General features: G+C 37.9%; 1 protein-coding gene across 4 annotated transcripts; it reads right to left on the minus strand.

The window, feature by feature from the left end:
* Positions 1-4482: 4482 nt before the first annotated feature.
* On the minus strand, positions 4483-19737 carry LOC126614960 (protein HUA2-LIKE 3-like). 4 transcript variants are annotated; one of them, XM_050282670.1, is made up of 17 exons: positions 19308-19731; positions 18598-18674; positions 13417-15504; positions 12688-13156; positions 12189-12297; positions 11897-12009; positions 11557-11741; positions 10955-11444; positions 10437-10866; positions 10160-10339; positions 9376-9395; positions 7545-7601; positions 7347-7423; positions 7188-7249; positions 6432-6550; positions 4960-5127; positions 4483-4873 (listed from the first exon to the last, which is right to left on the minus strand). In XM_050282670.1, the coding sequence occupies exons 1-17, from the start codon at positions 19428-19430 to the stop codon at positions 4841-4843; spliced, it is 4800 nt and encodes a 1599-aa protein (XP_050138627.1). In that variant the 5' UTR covers positions 19431-19731; the 3' UTR covers positions 4483-4840. The 4 variants fall into 4 exon arrangements, 3 of the variants coding, with proteins under 3 accessions (XP_050138627.1, XP_050138626.1, XP_050138625.1); XM_050282669.1 differs by lacking the exons at positions 4483-4873; positions 4960-5127; positions 6432-6550; ... (2 more) ...; positions 7545-7601; positions 9376-9395 and adding exons at positions 9444-9843; positions 9937-9992 and having other exon boundaries at positions 19308-19737; XM_050282668.1 differs by lacking the exons at positions 4483-4873; positions 4960-5127; positions 6432-6550; ... (2 more) ...; positions 7545-7601; positions 9376-9395 and adding exons at positions 9444-9857; positions 9937-9992 and having other exon boundaries at positions 19308-19737.
* Between the last annotated feature and the right edge of the window lie 410 nt (positions 19738-20147).

Here is a 20147-nt window from a genome sequence, read left to right on the forward strand (position 1 = left end):
TTTAATCTAATAGCTACAATTATTATAACTTTTAGGGGGCCCCCTGTTTGTAGCCGTTTGATCAAAATCCAACGGCACATGTGCTTTGCTTAGGAGGCTTAGCCTCCGTTCAAGAGAGGATCCAAATCCAAACCAAACAAGCCTAAAAGCTGTCATGTTTGTTATTCGTAGGGGTGAATTTTTTTTGCCAAATTGTCAACCGTGCCATACCGATTTTGTGCTAACCAGTAATGGTACGGTATTGTACCGTACCAAAATTTCATGGTACGGTATTGATAATGGATACCATTATCACAATATTACTGTTCATAGCTTTGTGGGGGTGATGAGAACAAACTTGAAATGAAGGAGCTTATATAAGAAATGAGGGAGCAACGCTTTTTGGAGATATCCAATAAAGTTGATAAGTACTTCACCGCTCCTTATATTAGCATTATTGTTGACAGCTTTGATCTCTTGAGTTGGTGGAAATCAAACACAAAAGAGTTCCCAATTCTTTCACAAATAACCAAGGATATCTATGCAATCCTCACTTCTACCATTGCTAGTAAAAATGCATTCAGCCTAGGGAGGAGGGTTGTGGACCCTTTTAGGGCATCTTTGACTCCTAAAATGGTGAGGCACTAGTCTGTACTAGTGATTAGTTTATGACGGATGAAGTAAACTTCCACAAGGAACCTATGGAATATATGCTTCAATTTTACAAGGAAATGGAAGAAGTAGAAACAAATAAGATATACTTAATTTTTTTAGTAAATTTGTTATTAAATGCTTTTCAACTTTAATTCTTTTTACTACTAATATGTTTTCTTTGTTTGTAATGTAGACTTGACACAAGCTCAATCTTCTACAAGTTCAATGCCTCCTCCAAATGCTTCGACATCTCAAACTTGAAGAATTGATCAATGGATTTTACTTTTTGAAGTTTAGTTCCAATTTTCATTTGGTTTGAAACTTTTAAATTCTATTTGTTTTGGTTCGTAACTTCTATTTGGATTGTAAGCTTAATTTTCATCATGAATTTTGATGCATCATTTGAATTATTGTGTGTGTGAATTGTGAATTATGAATAATAGATGAATTTAGGCTACAATGCATGAGATAAAAGTACAAAAAAAAAAATTTGCCCTTGAATTGGGTTTAAAAAAAAAAAAAATAGATTTTGTCCCAAAACAAAGTGACAATTATATTGTCATACCATGTTAACCGAACTATTTGGCAATACCGAACTTCCGTATACCAAAAGTTTGGTACGGTAATGGTTATAAATTTTGCCAAACAAAAAATTTGGTATAATAATTGGTACAAGAATTTTGATATAATAACCGTACACTAACCCCACTTATTCATATCGATATTTCTTGCAACTAATCTATATTGCTGTTTTCTCATATTTTATTACATGAGCACTATTATTCTTTTAAAATCAATATTATATGGTTTTCCTTAAGAAATGGTCCAAATTAAAAAAAATATATATATAAATAATAATAATAATACCGCAATGGATAACGTTGATTACGAAAATATTGGACACGTGTTATACCTTGGTTAGTGGCATAAGAACTAATCTATTTACATGGTCAGATCATCACAATAACAATTCAATTTTTTGGTCGACTGGACAATATTTTTGTGGTGGGCTATCCATCCACTCATTTTTTTCTCATACATTTCTTTCAATTTTTAGTTTTTGAACAGAATGATTGGAAGAAAATCAATGAACAAAAATTAATAAGAATGTGGGAGTTAACATGAAGTGTTTGAATAGTACTACCCTATTTTTATTCATATAGAGATTTAAACGTCAAGGTAAGATGTTTTGCTTAATTTTTTGTCAAGGTAAGATGTTTAATATCATTTCAAATTATAATGTTTAAGGAAGTTTTAATGTATTCTAAGAGTATCAATTGCTTAGTTATGCTTTCTTTCTTTTTATTTTGACGATAAATCTTCATTGTAACTCCATATTCTCGAGTAACTCTTATGATTTGTTTGAAAGTGTTTTTAAAATAACTAAAAGTATTTTTGATGAAAATATTTTTGAATCTCAATACAATTTCTTTAAAATTACTTTCAGTCATTTTAAAAACACTTTCAAATGAATGTCGGCATCCAACATGAAAGTAATTGAAGGTGAGAGGAAACACTCCAAAATCGCTTAAACTATGTACCAGCACATGACATTCCAAAAATGCCAACGCCTGGCCTGGAGTGACGGAGTACTCGACGTCGGCGATGATATTGGTGTAGGGGAGGAAAACGGCGGCGAGCTTTGAGTAGAGCATCTCACTTCGTAGCTTGTTGGTGTTGGCGTCGTTAAGGACGGGCTTGTCGGCGAGGTCTTCGGTGAGATGGTCTAGGTGATTGCTATGCCGACGGTTCCAGTGCCGATGACAAAGATATTGGTCTGGCGTTTGGTGGTGGAGGGAGCGGCCGGGCTGAAGGAGTTTTGAGCATTGTGGAGTTGTTGAGTTGTGGGTATATGGCGGTTTCCTTCCTTTGCTTGTTGCAAAGAAGAGGAGGAGGAGGATGCAGTGCAGGTTTTCAGAAATTTTTATTTTATTTTTAAGTTTTAGTTAATTCCTTTAATTTGGATAGATTTTTCAATGTGCTGAAAAATGGGAGGTACGTCACTTATTTTATAAACGAAAAGTTCTTAATACTGTTCACTTTAACGAAAAAACACATTTTTTTACTAAAAAATCAATCATGATATTATTCATTTTACTCTTTATTTTTTCTTTATCGTTAAAACTCAAAGTTTTCAAACACTTTTTATTAGTTTTTCTACCAGAATACAAACTCCAAATCTCTGCCTCCCTAACTTGTCCCTGTCGCAAATTAGCAGAAAATCCCCTAGCCAATATAAGTAAAGGGACTTTTTTTATTTTCAAGTGTCATCCACTTGCATAATAACACATATAACGTATGTGCCGGTATTCTGGAGACACTAAAAATCTCTCCTTAACTTGCTGTTGAGTGATAGAACAGCTGTCGAAAAACCATGGTTGTCGCAAGCTGAACTCACAATAGCAGCATCCACATTTTACAACTACTACCAAAAGTCCACGTGTGGAATTACGACAAGTACAATGGGCCAGCCACACCCCACAGGGCTAAATATCACGTGCACCATGTCGTGCTATGTTCAACCCCAACTTGTTTTGGTCAAACCGACATGCCGTCCACTGTATCATTACCAGCCGTGGCAAAATCCATATACAAATACGTTCACATGTCACATTGTCTTCATTGATTTCGAGCTGGTTTGGTATTATTATGTTTTTAAAAAAAATTACTTCTGTTATACTATGAGAATAAGCTGTTGTGAAATAAAGTTATATTGATAAACTTTTTTGTAAAAATGTTTTTGAAAAAAAAAACAATATTATAGTGTTTGGTAAATTTTTATGTAAAACAGATGTGAAAAAAGCCGGTTTTTCAAAGCTGGGTTTTGCAGCCTCTTGTTTTTGGCTTTTTTTTCACCCAAAACTGTGAAAAAAAGCTGAAGCTGAATGTTTATCAAACACAAGCTTTTGTTTATACCAGTTTTTTTCAGAATCACATCAGTACCAAACCAGACCTTCATCTCATCAACAAGTTTTTAAACTTTTCACGAATATTGTTTTCACATATTTTTCGAGAGTTAGAGGGAGAGAGATTTGAGCCGTTCAAGGGTTTGATGTTATGTAAAATAAGCCTGTGAGATAAGCTATTGGGGTCGCGTGATTTAAATTAAATGGTCCGAATTCCTAAGTTCGTCAGCTCCGAATACGGAAATTAAAAAAAAATCTCAATTCATCAGCAACCACCACCTTACAAAACCTGCACTCCAAGTGTGAATGTGAACCCTGCAAATGGACAACTTGGGGGGCACCCCTTTGAATTAGTGGCTTTGGAGCACCAAACGTCGGTCTGAGAGAGATCCTTATTTTCTCAGGGAACATTCCTGCAGTGAGAGCTAACAAATCTAATGCCATAAAACATTTGCAATCTTATCTCTCAAAGGATGAAAAAAATCAAAGGGATAAGTATTGATACTTGACAACATTCCACATTAGGTTTTTATTATTTGACATGTTTTACTTATTTGAAATGGCAGAAACTATGAATCATGGAAGCGAAAAAATGAATGACTATGAGATCAACTAAGACAGACGATTAATTGATCCGATTCCTAATTTTCTAGCACCCATCGAGTGCAAGTGAACAAGTCACCAAAATCTTTCTCCACAGTTGGGATGATTCTTGCGTGCCACCAACGGTATATCAGTACACGAGTGCTAATACCCGCATGCGAGCATTAGCACTCGCACCGGGATACCGCCAGTCACACCCAAATCCTTTTTCCATAATATGATAAGTAGGAGACACGCGTGGGAAGGATCAAAGGGTCCTCAGAAGTCAGAACTATTGTACAAAACCTATGAGAATGTTTTTGCTCCCACAAAAACTTGAATAAAAATCCAACTTGTCGGATGAAGAAACGAAAGAACCTAAGCAAGTACATTATCAGCATTGTGATATTTTCCGACCAAAAAGACAAGAATCACACTTCCACAGTTCCACTCCAAGACACCTGATGGAACAACTCATACTGTTCATCTGGAGTGTACTCTGATTTCATATGATCTCTACAAAAAACACGAATTATACGGAAAAATAAACAGAAACACGAGAAGGGTTCTTACCGAAAACCAAAAAACGGAGAATGGTTACACAGACGGGAAGGAAGAGCTAGAGAAGACCGTAATATAGACACCGGGAATAAAGATAATTAAACATAAGAACTCCTATGCTCTTTCACTAATGTCTGGAGATGAACTGCCTGATAATGTCACACTTCCCCGAGCGCTTTCTTGATATCGGCCTGTGTCATAGATAAGGAAGTATAATTATTTCAGTTCATGATCAAAGTAAAGCTTCTCTGTGAATGCGTCCAGAGAGAGAGAGTACCTCAATGTTCAACGGGGAGGTGGTTGGGCCGTACCGTTCAATGACATGGCCATCCTTGTCAACTAAGAACTTGGTGAAGTTCCACTTTATCCTACTCCCCAGAAATCCAGATTTACTTGCTTTGAGGAATTTGTAAACAGGTTCGGTATCTGGCCCATTGACACGTACCTGGATACAGAAGAGTACAGAATTCCGTTGTAAGATATACTGCTCGGAAAGCAATCGACAAGATTAACGTTAGTATAGATATAGAATAAAGCAAACCACAATCGACTTCCGCTACTTTCTCCTGGGTGTAGGACAAGCCAAATTTAACACTGTTTCAGTTATTCTAGTTACTGGTTATATCTTACCATCACCAATTAGCTTGTTTGATTTCCGTACTTTTATTTCAAGTCAAGGGTTGCTCCTCGGTTTTTTACTCGGCTTCAAGCACATCGTCTTAGCACTCAAGAAATGAATCAAAGAAATAGGAACAAAAGGTTACCTAAGTTCCACAAAACTGAAGAACGAGAAAAATTGTTCCAGAAATCGTGAGCTTGAAGGGTGGTTTTTTCCCCTGTAATCTAATTAGTGCTAATTTTATACTTGTTTGAACCATACTTGACCAATCCCGAAACTACAAAGCACTGGTCAACGTTATACTGTAAAGGACCCAGAAGAGTTTCCCTCCAACCAGGAGGCCAATCACAGCGCAACACGTGTCAACACCAAGAGGCCAATCACAGGGCGACACGTGTCAACATCAAAGGCCAACCACAGCATGACACGTGTCAAGGCCAGAACAAAGCTAGAAACTCTCTTCTATAAAAGGAGATCATTCTCCCACAATAATCCCTAACGTCATTTGTACCAAGTCATTCACTAGTACACTAAAGGAGAGTTTGAACCTATGTACTTGTGTAAACCCTTCACAATTAATGAGAACTCCTATACTCCGTAGACGTAGCCAATCTGGGTGAACCACATACATCTTGTGTTTGCTTCCTTGTCTCTATCCATTTACATACTTATTCACACTAGTGACCGGAGCAATCTAGCGAAGGTCACAAACTTGACACTTTATGTTGTATCAAAGTCCTCACTGATTTTGTGCATCAACAATACTAAAAGAATGACGGCTTTTGGCTAGCCAACTGCAGCCTGGTCTATGACTTATGGGAAAAGGCAAAAGCCGCTATACTTTCATTCTCTCACAAATTGAAATAAGTGTGGATTAGCACCCAGCATGAGCAAGAGAATTATATATCACTATCAAGTTATCAATCATGCCATACTCGAACGGCTCTTAAAGTTAGAGAGCAGCTTCGATTACCCAATCTCTGCTAATTAGTAATTAACCATCCAGAATTCCAAAACGGACCTTTTTGAGGCTCAAAGAAAGCTTAGGACATCACGATTCACAAGGACCATATACGATTAAGATAATCTGATTGATTAGTAGATAGTAATGGTAAAAGTTACTCAGTTACCTTCTTGAATATTGGATATTCAGCCTTGTATCTTGTGCATGCGAATTGTTCAGCATCCTGGCTTGTGCCGGGCTCTTGCCTCAGAAACTGATTGCACGGAAATGCCAAGATCTCAAAACCTGCAATCACTCATGTCCAAACCAAATCAAAGACAAAACTAAACGAATATTTACTCACAGTCTTAACGGGCAAATGGCATCACCTAAACTTATAAGTACAAGGACAGCATGACGGGCGCAAATCACACGAACAATTTCAATGCAAAGATTTCTACAAGGACTTGACACTAGAAACACAAACAAAATATAACAGTGGGTTTACAAAACAGAAATACTTCCCAGAACCTCATTCAAGATTAAAGCTTCATCCCAAAACTCAATTCTAAAATGATTATCCCAACAATTTCGATACACAGATTTCGCACCAAAGTTGGAAATTAGCAATGGAATCATAACATTTAGTTTATGGAAAATTTACTGCCTCTTTGCAAAGCACCAAAGTTTCGATACACAGATAAAACACAGTTTTTTCCGTATAATTCGTAGGTCACAGATTCGAGTCGTGGAAACAGTGCAAAACAAAGCTAAAGATGCATACTCCAGAAGTTCACCCACAACCCTTGCAAAGCAGAGAGCCTTGTTGACTTGGGGTCGCCCCTTTTATTTAACCATAACTCAAACTCAATTCTAAATAACAAGTTCATACATATAGAGCTGTAGCAGTGAAAAAAGTAAATAAGGAAGGAAAAAAATTAACCTTTCTCCTTGTATTTGCTGTAAAGCTCAGTCAACTGGGTATAATTCGTATCAGTAAACCCACTGAAGAACAAAAATACGATAATTAATCAATTGAAATTAAACCAGAAATTAAAAACAAAAGAAAAAGAAGGAAAAAGGGAAGAAGAAGAAGAAGAACCATTTGGAAGCAACGTTGACAACGAGGACAACCTTCCCTTTGTAAACGCTGAGGTCCACCTCCTTCCCTCTGGTATCCTGCCACCATCACCAAATAAAAAATAAAAAAGAAGCAAAAAACCAAACTTTCTCAAGATTTTCTGAACCAAATGATTGGCTTGGAAGAGAAAAGCTATCATCTTTGAGATGGGGTTTTTACCTTTACAGTGAATTCATGGATGGATTTCTCAGAGACAGATTGGGAACCACCCATTTTCTCTGTTTCTCTCTCTAGACTCTCTCTCCAGCTGACTTTACAAGGAAAAAATTCTCTGTTTCTCTCTCTAGACTCTCTCTCTAGCTGACTTTATAAGGAAAAATACTAAACTGAGAAACTCTGGGAGGAAGAAGGAGGAGGAAAGGGTTGGACAGTTGCCTTATTTGTCATCAATCAATCACATGGAAGGAGGGTAAGAGTCTCAAAAGTTTCTTAATCCAGAGGCAATATAAATTTCAGTTTCCAGTTTCTTGTTGGGTGATGAATGATGAGTGGGTTCAGAGGTGGTCTGCTCTGTTTGCTGGCCCAGGCAGTAATGTCTTGTCTTTCTAGAATTCCCAGGAGGTTCTTCCTCGGATCATCTTTGTGAAGATTATAGGGATCTTTAAATTATATTCGTTCATCGTATATTGTGTGATCAGTTTTTATCAAATGCTATTCATATTTAATTTAAAATAATTTTTTACCACATAATATATATGATAAATGACATAATTTGAGAATCTTCAAATTCCTCACAAAAGGATCCTCATTCCTAGAATTCTAACCAGTTTTTTCTTCTCTAGGGGTCCACTCCTAGACTCTTGGTCATGTCATGCGTGTAATAATGCGTTTTTTGTTATTTGAAAAGCAATTTACGTCTTGTTTTGAACTGTTTTTGTAAGAAATGTCTTTTGGTTATAAACAAAATCGATTCTTTTTTCTTCAAATATGTTGGATTTTACTGAAAATTGGGAACTAGTTAAAATTAAATAGCGACGATATGTGAATCAAAAATCAAAGATGATGACATAGGATCACATATCGACAACAACATACTAAACACCGGTCATTTCAACAATTGAGATTAAAAAAATGATCTGATGAAAGTATTCAAAAAATGTTTTTATTAGTTATAAACATTTTTAATTTTATTTCGAAACACAATTAGAAACGTTGTTAACCATTCTCTAAGCAATCTCAATTTTTTTTAATTCATTTCATGTGATATTTATTTATTTTTTTTAATTCATTTCGAAATCATTTTGTCTATTTATCTCTATCCAACAAAGAGCAAATCTTTTTTTTTTCTTTTTGAAAGACAACAGCACATGAGACCAAAAACAGGTCATGAATGTCGGTGAGGGTCACACTTTAAACACGTAATTGGGAATTTATGCCGCATTCAGTTGCATAAATGAGATTTCAACCACCTTCCCTCATCAGTCACACAAAAAACGCCTAAACAACTATTTGGTTACTTCGAGGTTCTCTTTGTTCCGAACTACTGAACTATGGAATAGAATTCTATCCAAATTCTGTGGATTACTTCATCGTGTCATTTTATCTGTCATTCTGCGATCAGAAATCATTTGATTTTTTTTTAATTTAAAATTGAACATAAACATTGATCACATAATGTACGATAAACAAACACTATTAAGTGATCCCGGGAATCCTTACAAAGAAGATCCGAAGAGGATCCTCATCCCTATAATTGTATTTAGATGTGCAGGCACAGGAGAAGAGACATTATTTAGAAAGAAGATATCTGAAATAAAGTAGAAGTAACTGAAATTGAAGATAAGATGAAGAAAATCGGTTAAAGTAGTTTAAATATGTGAACCAGAAACTTACAGATGCTCTAGTTAAAAATGTGATTATGAGACAAAAACTCAGAGCAAAAGAGATAAAGGAAAACATAGGAAGACTTAGAAAGAGACTCCATGATAGAAAGTCCTTAAAGCGAAAGAAAAACTTGGGCATAAAATTGAGCGCAATTGCGTTCTAAAACTCCACTTAGCGAGATAGAGACTTTGTTGTACTAAGCTAGAAATACTATTAGAACAATCGAGCAAGAAGAAAGTTAACCGACGAGTTTATGTTAATAAAACAAACGTCCCATGCATATGTCACAAAATTCCTATGAAGGGCTATCAAGAAATAAATTATTCTAACATTTCGAGATAAAATTGGCAAAAAATGAAGGAAAATGGTACAATGCGAACCCTAGAGATAGTCACTCACGGCCTCTCATCGATTCAATCATCTCTACAAATGACCGTCTTCCCTGCTCTGCGTTTGCAGGAGGAAGGCTAATAGAATTACATATGTACAAAACTGAACGAAAGCATTATATTCCAACAGTCGATCTTCGGTGCCTTATCCTCCTCCTCATCTAAAGGTCTGTGCCTCGCGGCGTCAGGATGACCTGACGCTCTTGAATATGCGGGGCAGGACCAAGATCAAAAATGGATCATACCTAAAATTCATCAACTGTGGTAGAATTAGCATGAGTGTTTACTAACCACAATTAAAGAAAGGAAAATTGGAGTAAATTGGAGCTGCAACACACCAGTCCTGACGACAATGTGCTACATTTCGGTCATCTTGGCCGCCAATAGCTTGGACCTGAAGCACAAACAAGAGTTGCTTAGCCTACGATTTTAAAGTCCCCTATATTAGCATGAAAACTTTTAAACAGCAACTTTTCCCAGCCTAAAACCGATGAACACGAAAGTATGAATTAAATCATTTTTTCACGGCACAAGGAGACTTGTTACAGAAAATTCACGCACCTCTGCCTGTGATGGGTATGGGACCTTCAAAAGGTGGTCTAAAGGGCATAGAGTCTCTGTGGCTCATCGAGCGGGGAGGATATCTCCAATCTTGGCCAGGTCCTCTTGTTGGTTCACATGGAGGGCCACCATATGGACCAGTTCCATAAGACATCTTGCCTTTATCAGGATATCGAGGACCTATTGCAAAAAGAAAGCCAATAATTCTGAAATCAAAATATTGCAATAAAATACAAAGCGTGGCTATCTTAAAATTATTTTTACTCTAAAAACTTACCTGAAAAATAATGTGAAGGAAATCTCCAGCTATCGTGGGGCTCATACGGGCCAGGTTTCATTCTTTCATGATTATTGTAATAGCTTTCTCTGTCCCCATAGTCAAATCTGTTGTGATAGGGAGGCGGAGCCTCGTGTTGAGGATTTCCTTGTTGGTCTCCTTGAACATAAGAGAACTGATTGGAGGGTGCAGCATGAGGTGGTCGTAAAGAGTAACCTTCATTATGGAAGGTAGCACCATCAGAGTGTGGCACATTTCTTTCTAAATATGTAGGAAAACTACTATAAGAGCACGATGTAGAATCGGGCATCTCTCTCTGATGATCTCTGCATTCAGGGGCACGATAGTGCACGGCATCGGGAATTGTATGGTTGACTCTTGGTGAATTCAACTGCTGAGGTGGAGGTTGAACTCTGTTGCCGTGCACATTCTGCAAATGCACATCCAAAAGTTAGAAGAAAAGCAATATTAGGACAATTTTTTTTACAGATTTAAAGAAACAAGTAGAAAATACGCACATGTGCATCAGTGTAGGACTTTGAATCAACACCGCTCATATAGGCATCGGGCATAGCGCATGGAGGATGCACAACATGAGGTGGAGGCAGTGGTGGTGGAGGGGGCGGAGGTGGAGGTGGAGGAGAAGATGGTAGTGGAGGAGATGACGGTGGCACATCTCGAGGTAGTGGAGGGGCAAAGTACGGTTGACAATTCTGTTCAAACTGATTATGTGAAGCCTGCACACCATTGGCTCCGGCAACACCACAAGATGAACTCACGTCAACATCACAGGAAGGAGCCACATCCTCCATTTCAAGCTCTCCATCCACATCTTCCAAGATATGCCTATGTCTTTCAGTGGCAGGTGTGGTTTCTTGTTCTTCATGGGCCTGAGGATTGTGCTCAGGAGTGACAGCCTCAAAACTTTCCCCATCAGAATCACATCCATCATCTTCATCCTTGAGCATGCGGGGCATACAAAATCCCGGAAGTTGAAAACTTGAATTGCTGTAGCAAAAAAGAACTAAATAAACAATTTTTTTTTTTTTTTGAGAAGAAAGTAAACAATTTTATATGAGAACATGAGAAAATCTACAGGTGAGGTCCAGCCAATTCAAACCTTCCATATTCGTCAACAAGCATGCCCTCCATTTCTCTAAGAGGATCATCCAAAGACCTTTCCGTTCTCGCAGAGCGCCTACCATATGCACCAGAAGAAGACACACCATGAGTATCTAATTCTCGCATATGGCGATGAATTATGGACTCTGGAACAATCCTTCTCTCCGACCAAAGTTTCAAAACCTTATACAAAAGAAGAGGAACAGGTAAGGCATAGCACAATGCAGATAACACTGTAGTGTCAGAAATTTACGGAATACTAAACAATAATGAAGAGTGGCAAGAGGATGCTATTACAAAAAAAAAAAACCCTACATGGAAATAATAACTTGGCTTACCTTTAAACACTGTCTACGATTTTCATGTGCAGAACTTCCAGGAGGAGCAGCAGCTGACAATAACCGTGGCAGGATTGCTTGGATTGCAGAAGGGTACATACCACAACCATCACCTATTATTCAAAATCAATATCAACACAACAAAATCCAACACATGGTACAATCATAATTCCAACACCTTCAACCCCCTCCAACACCTTCAACACAGTATATTCATAATATCAAGACAAGCACCAACGATATTCTATTTGTGTGAGACAACTAGCTCTGATAAACAAAATAGATGTATTACCCTTCAACCCTCGGGTGCATTGAGCAATTGAATCCACCAGGAAGAACAAGTCCACTCTCCGGTGTAAGCTTGACTCAGTTTCCAAATAACGGGCAAGAATTTCCAACACCTGAGTTTTAAAGAAGAGAAATTATAAAAGGATGCAACCTTATTTTAAGTACTATGAGAAATAGCAAAATAAGTGTATATAACATTTACAACTACAAGAGTGATATTCCCGGTCTCCATCTAATCATCAAGAAAGCATTCATATATCTAGAATAGTTTACATAAATTTTTCCTCAAACCAAAGAATTTCTAACACCCGAGCTTTAAAGAATACAACTACAATGACGAGTTATTACCGGTCTCCATTTAGTTATTGCGAAAGCATTCATATATCTAAAAGGTTTTACAAAAAATTGATATAGAAATTTTTGTAACTTAAAAAAAAAAAGATCCAGGAGGGGAAATAAGGTACCATGTTTCGAACCTACATTAGAGGATAGATTTCACCTACCTTAGCAGCTACACCAAGCTTTCCACAGTCCATAGCAACACGAGTTGCTCGACCAATGCTCTCCTTGGTCCTTGTCAATGTTCCAAGCATTGTATCAAATGATAACAGAGTTGCATGTATTTCTGAGTACTTGCTCACAGATTTTGGTCTTTGACTGACAACTGATTCGGACTTTCCGTCCTCACCAAGTTGAATAGATGAAGTTCTCTTGTTCTGCAAATCACCATCTGGACTACAACTGCCATTGTTCTGAAGAATATTACTACTATCTGAAGTCGACATGCGACAGCCTGACGTATTGAGAGGTGATGCGTGTGCAATAGAATCTCCTCCATCTGTTAGGGATGGACTTGACCGGATGCCAGAGACATTTTTATCACCCAGGTATTCATTTGGATATGAAATTGAACTTGGATCATTCTCTGTTTGTTTATTTTGAACCTCTTTCACCACTTTCACCACATCAAAGCTAGACAAAGAAATACAAGGCAACAGAGATTTAGAAAAAGCACTTGCCTAAAAGTTCTTCAAGTAAAGTATAACAATGGGAGCAAAAATAATTACCAAAACGCCTCTGATAATGGAAGGGAAAAAAAGAGTACACAAATTAAGAACCAAGGCATTAACTTACATTAATTGGAAAGGTAGAGGGGACTTGTGAAATATGAACAAGAAAATAATGAACTATCAAATTCTATTGTAAAACTATACTACTGAACAGAAGCTTACATGTCATTGACTTCTCTGATATCTTGAACGTGGGATTCCAAACCCTCAACTTTCTCACCGGGGCCCTCTCCACCATAATGAAGTGGACTAGCCACATTTAAAGGTGGAAATTCAGAAATTCCATGGTTGGTGCCTGATACGGGAGGATCTATGCTCTTCAAAGTATGCTCTGAAGTATCACATTCAATATCAGGATTTTCTGCTTCACAATGGCTCAATTCATCTTTGTCTTTGTTTTTGTCCTTCATAGGCAACTCGTCAATTGAACTTTCATTAAGCCCAGTACCAGCCTCGCCTCTGTCCATATTAGGCAACAAATGCCCTAGACTTCCCATAATGTGACAATCAGAAGAACCACCACTAAGATCTTTACCACCAACATGGTCTCCAGAATCTGGTAACTCATTAATAGAGCATTCATGACTTTGGGTGTTCAGACTCTCAGTTTTTTTATCGGCATTCACTTCCACAACTGATTTACCATTTTCCTCCAAGACTACAGGGTTTAAACTGGTAGAGAATCCGAAAGCATCAACCCCTGAAGCATTAATGCCCAAAGAGTCTTCACTCTGCAGTCCCAATCCAGTCCCTGTATTACTTTCTACAGTCGTAGCAGGGCATGTGCTTGTGGAAGAATGATGACAACCAATAGTAGACGTCTTTGTGACTGAAGAATCATAATTACATCTATCATCTTCAGCAGCATTAGCTGACATGGCTTCTAGAGCGCGATGAAGACGCTTAGATGGAGGTAAAACAGCTTCACCATCAACCGAGCAACCAAATGATTGGTCTTTCTTGGTGTTCCAAAGCTGAGGTCTGTTTCCCAAAATGCTAGTGCAACCTCCGGATGGTGTAATATTATCCAAAACCTCATTTACCACAGACAGGTCCCTACCAGAAGGGCAATTTTCGTCACAATTTGATGATGTGCTGACTGGCCCCAATGGATTGAGTACAACTTCCTTGTGACTTTCTTCAGTGTGTGCAAAGCTATCTACTTCCTCGTGAGCAGAACATGGTTTGCCCATTCGCACCCTGGCTCGTTTCACCAATGGCAGGTGCTCATCTCCATCTTCCTTGGAGGAATTTCCATTCATCTTCCCACAATCATTCTGCATAGTTTGATTACTACTTTGCTTTACCTCCAAAACTGTCTCCTTGTCCACCATAGCAATAGGCTCAGCTGCATCATTAGTAATTCGCTTTCTGTTTGGCTTCCTTTTCTTCTTGATAACAACAGCCTTTATTTGGAGATCAAGTCCTTTGACCAACTCAGCATTGCCATCCAAGCATTCGGCAACAGCCTCTGAGTGTTCACCTTTACAACCAGAATCAACAGCACTGCCTTCATTCAGACTAAATGTGTCAGAATCAACTGTCGCAACTTCAGAACCGTTATCTTCAATACAACCATTTGAAACAAAAGCAGCTGAATTCACATCATCACACTCAGAGGCATCAGGTGATTTCCGTATTCGTTTATTCCTTCTTAGACATCTATTCCGAACTACATTACCAGATACTTCCCCAGCATTCTTGTCATCATCATCACATGACATTCTTGAGTTGCGTACTCTACGTGATTCCATCCTGGATGAACTTCTCGACCTACGAGCTGGTGCTTCCTCTTTCTGTGATCGCAAGTCTCTTGATCTCTTTCTTGAAGAGGAGGTCACTGGAAGAGGTGTTTCAGTAACTGTTGCTGTAGCACCAGGTTCCTCAATTAAGGCCTCCTTATCGTGCATAGCATCCACTTGTGCAGTTGCTGAAGCATCCTCGACAGAAACACTTGGCTCATTTCTATCAATTGTTGAATGTGAAGATTTAGAATGTGAATCCAGAATTGCTTCAGGAGCTTCTGACTGATCCTCTGAACGCAAGTTGGACAAAGAATCCACTGTATTCCTTCCATTTGCGGTGGATTTGAAGTCATCAACTTGGTCCTCTTTCTTCAGCTTATCATAACTATCAATAATCTCCTTGACTGCACGAACAAAATCAGCGCCTTTTCCATGACGCTTGCCCAGAAGAGACTGTTTTTTCTCCTCGGTAAATGCCTCAACGTCTGCAGGGTTGCAGAACGCTCTGCATAACAAGAATACACAATAGAATTAAGACAAACAGCGAGATAATATCCAATCGGACTCCTAGTGCACAGGTACAAAATCAGTTGGATTAGGTAGTCAATATCAACACAATCAAAGGGGCAAGTGATGCAATATAACAAAATAGAGATGTTTTTACACATTAGTATTGAAGATGATAGGACAAGAACTCGAAGGTGAATATATATCTATATTGGTGATGCACCCTCATATTAATCAATTATGTATTAGCTTATGATATTTATATTTCATTCTTGATTGGTTTAGCATTTATTAAAGCCTCATTCACAATTTCCATGTTTTAAAGATAATTTCCATCATTTCCATAATCTTTACTAGTATTCCCCTTTATATGTGACCAGATCATACGGGAGTTTTCAGGATCCACAACTTTAAAGGCCAGAATCTGGGCTTACAATCCTTCACCCACAATTCACAAAGCCCTCTGGGATGAAAAAAATATGCACACACGTACACAAATGTAAGGACACTCCTGTGCACATCCACATGAACAATACAAGTAAGGGGAAAGAAGAGATACTATTTTAGTGTGTCAAATATAATTCTATGCAACAAGTAGATAAGACAAACTAACTTGGCCTTCATCAACAAAGGCTATGGAAACATATTTAGGCAAGTCTTGCATGTTAAGCCGCAATTCAGATAGGAGAAAATGCACCAGTCTCAAAAATGCTTCAGAATTTATTACCAGAAGCCCAAGAGTGAACCCCGAATAGAGTATGTCTTAATACTCAAAACAGAACAGCATTCATCCTAACATCTCCCACAGATCAACCCACCCAAGTTATATACCTATAAACACATACAGGGAAATGTCCTCTTTCCAGAATGTCCGGCATGTTAGGCTGCTAGATTGTCAACAGGGACAACTGATCAGGTTGTTACTTGAATGTGTGGTTCAGATTAACAATCTTGCAACATAGGATATTTGGCACAATTACAATAGAAGAAAATACACCAGTCTCAAACATGCTTTACAATTTATTACCAGAAGTCCAAGAGTGAACCCTGGATAGAGTATGTCTTTATACCCAAAATGGAACAGCATTCATCCCTAACATCTCCCATAGATCAACCCACCCAAGTTATATACCTATAAACATATGGAGGAAAATGTCCTCTTTCCAGAATGTCCGGCATGTTAGGCTCCCAGATTGTCATCAGGGATAACTGATCAGGTTGTTACTTGAATATGCGGTTCAGATTAACAGTCTTGCAACATAGGATATTTGACAAGAGAACATTACCCTATATATGATGGAATAAAAATATATAAATTCTTCCTCCTTTATAAATTCAACTCAAAGCAAAGACAAATAAAACAATCAGGTCCCAAACCAATCCTCACTTATACTCTAATAAAGGGTACAGAATAATCACACCCACCATTCATCATTCAGTACCAAACAATAAAACTTACTACAGTTTTCAATTAAACCAATCAGAAACTAACAAGCATTCACAATGGAGAGCATCTTTCCCTAATCATAATGTAATAATTACTAGTAGATTCATTACGTTAGGCAGAGACAGCAATTTCAAGTGTGGTCCTTGTAACTGCTATTCAACCAATTCTACATGCATATTTCTACATTTGTGGAAAAATATGAAGTTTATCCCTTCAAAAGAACCCTTCAGTCAACTTCCCGAAAACCAAAACATAGTTCTCAGGAGCTTCTTTACCCCCATCACTTTAATTATAGTTCAATATACACAAAATGACCAGAAATAAGTTGTTAAAAAACTGTGTCATCCAAGAAACAAAAATTGTAAACAGAATGAAAAATTCTCAGTGGGAGAACTAAAACCAGTTAAGTAGATTCCTCAGTATTGATGCAACCTATATTGGAGTCCATCCAATAAAATATCACAATCAAATCTAGAATTCAACTCACAGCCTTGGACTATTCTCATAAGAACTATACTACTCATTTTAACTGACAAAATATATCCATAACCCACAATGTCAGTAAATAATATAGTCCTCCAAAAGCTTTGTTTCCCCAATGAGGGACTACTGAGTAAAGGTTTCTGCCTTTGGAGGGTGAAGATGAAACTTCCTCATTTTAGTCCCATATTTGCAAGTTTACCAGCTATTTGTATGATTCAGCATAGGGTACAAAAGACAAAGAAACTAGTAAGTTTCAGAAACTCTTCAACTTATTGGGGAGTAAACCAGCATAAGCAACCCGTCTTTGGATTTTGGCATAACTATAAAACTTTAGATCGCGAATAAAACCAACTACTAAATCCATCCCCATTCTATTGATATCTGTTAAATAATTCTTATTTTTAAGGTTTAAATATGATATGAAACCAAATGAAAACAAGAGAAAGAAACTATATGCTAAAGAGAGGAAGAGAGCAAATTCGAATCAAATAAATCACTTTACATATAATGTGTCAGCTTGATTAAATAATTATACTCTCTTCTCTTTTGCACAGCATTGTTGGTGCATTTAAAGGAATGAAGAACTAAAAGTTGCATATTGACATTGCCACTGTCCCTATCCAAATGGCCATGTTTGATCCCAACGTAATGGAATAGGATAAGGGCCATAACTAATAACAACAAATCATCAGTAACAGACAAGTTTTGGCTGTTATTACTTGCCACTACACTTTTGTAGTGCCATCCCTATTTTTCAGAGGCAATCTATAGAAAAATATCCACAACTAGAGTTTGGTGTACCATCTTCATGTACAGACAAGGAGGAACAAAATGAAGGACAGACGCAATAACAGTGGTAGCAATTTTAAATTGACCAAATACATATATACAGTCTAGTCTAGCAACACAAGTTAAGATACCAATTTTAAAAGACAAGAACGATGTAATCAGCTTCATTCTTCAAAACTCAGTACAATCATAGTAATCATACCTTACTCAAACAACATGACATCATATTATCATAAAGTACAAAGTTAACTTCCGTCAGTAAGTCTGATCTGAAAGGAAAGCCATAACTAATCAATTGTTGACTTGCACAACAGTGGAAACCACCACCGTTGATCTTAGTTAAAGTTAATCAAGAAAGCAATAAGTACTTACATCTGTTGGGTTCCAAAGAAGAAGACTAGTACTTTCTTCCAATCAGCAGGGTAGCCCCACTTCTCTGGTTCACTTACCTGCAGCCAGAAAACCAACTTAATAATCACTCACACTGAACATAAAAAGAGACAATTTTCTGCATTCACCGTTGGGAATCACGGAAAGCAAGTCTAGTACCAAAAGCATGTGAAGAATAAAAAATCAATGCAGTGGCTGCACTTTCATAGCCACTGTGCACGAGAATCACAAGTAAATAAGATTGGGAGTTTCAACCTCCTCGTAGGAAAAAAATAATCTATTTCCCTATCTAATTGCAGAAAAAGGAAGAGTCACATCGGACTCCCATTTCCACATGCATCGAAAAAGATTACGAGAATCCTAATTTCAAAAGGATAATACAGATATCTGAGGCACCTATGCATTTCCACTTTCATTTAACACTTCCAAATACCAAGATTAAAGTAAAATAACAAAATCTCAAACAACAGAAATTGCAAAGCCGAAATATTTACTCAATGAAATTAACCAAAGAAAGAAATTCAAAATTTCAGATCTAGAAAACCAAACCAACACAGTAACAAACTAACTAAGCTTGCAGAAAAACACAAAAACCCTAATTACAGCATATTCCTCAACTGGGTAGCCATCTTCACTCGGCATACAGCCTAAACAAACCGATAACAGTTCAATTTTCGGAGAAGAAGACTTACGGTAGCCGGCCATGCGGGGAAGCCTTTGACTTTAGCAAGAACAAGATCGCCGACCTTCCATTGGCGGCGAGCAGCGGCGGCCTGAGCGGCCTTGCTAACTCCCTTCCTCCGGCTGGGCGCCATCAAACAGCCACCGGACGCCGCTCCAATTCAATCGGAATCCGCTATTTAAACTGAAACGAATACACGACGAACTCCGGGCCGGCGTGCCGCAATCGCCCAAGGAATTGAACAATCTGGCACTTCGAGGAAAATCTCAGCCGGAGATTGGCAGGCATTGAAGCACGAAGATCGATCGGCAACTGAGAGAGAGAGAGGGAGTGACTGAGTCGAAACCCTAATTCTAGAGAGAGAAAGATGGGGTGGGGGAGGAGAGAGAAAGAGGTGGGGGGATGAGTATGATAGAGGAGAGTTTTTATGTGGAAGAAGCGCACACACAGAGATGATGCGTTGGTTAGGTGAAGCGGAGACTAATATGCGCTAGGGGTGCGTAGGGTAGTGCAAGTTTTGTTTGGGCCTAGTGGTGGTGTGTACGTACGCTGGGGTGGGCGATATCCAAAATCCAGGCCATGTTTCAAGTGGAAACTCGGAACTCGAAACTACAATTCTGTTCGGAAATGGGCCGTGGCCCAATATGTACGCAAAGGCCCAGTTCATATTTTTGTTTCAACAATATTGGGCTTGTTTAGAAAGTATTTTTAAAATTACTGAAAACGTTTTTTGTGAAAATATTTTTTTAACGAATTCTTAGTAAAAACGCAAGTGAATTCTAGGAAATCACTTAATTCAAATGCTTTTGGAAGAAAAAACATTCTATGTAAAAGCGCTTTTAGTCATTTT

The sequence above is a fragment of the Malus sylvestris genome, chromosome 3, assembly GCF_916048215.2.
Source record: "Malus sylvestris chromosome 3, drMalSylv7.2, whole genome shotgun sequence".
Lineage (NCBI taxonomy): Eukaryota > Viridiplantae > Streptophyta > Magnoliopsida > Rosales > Rosaceae > Malus > Malus sylvestris.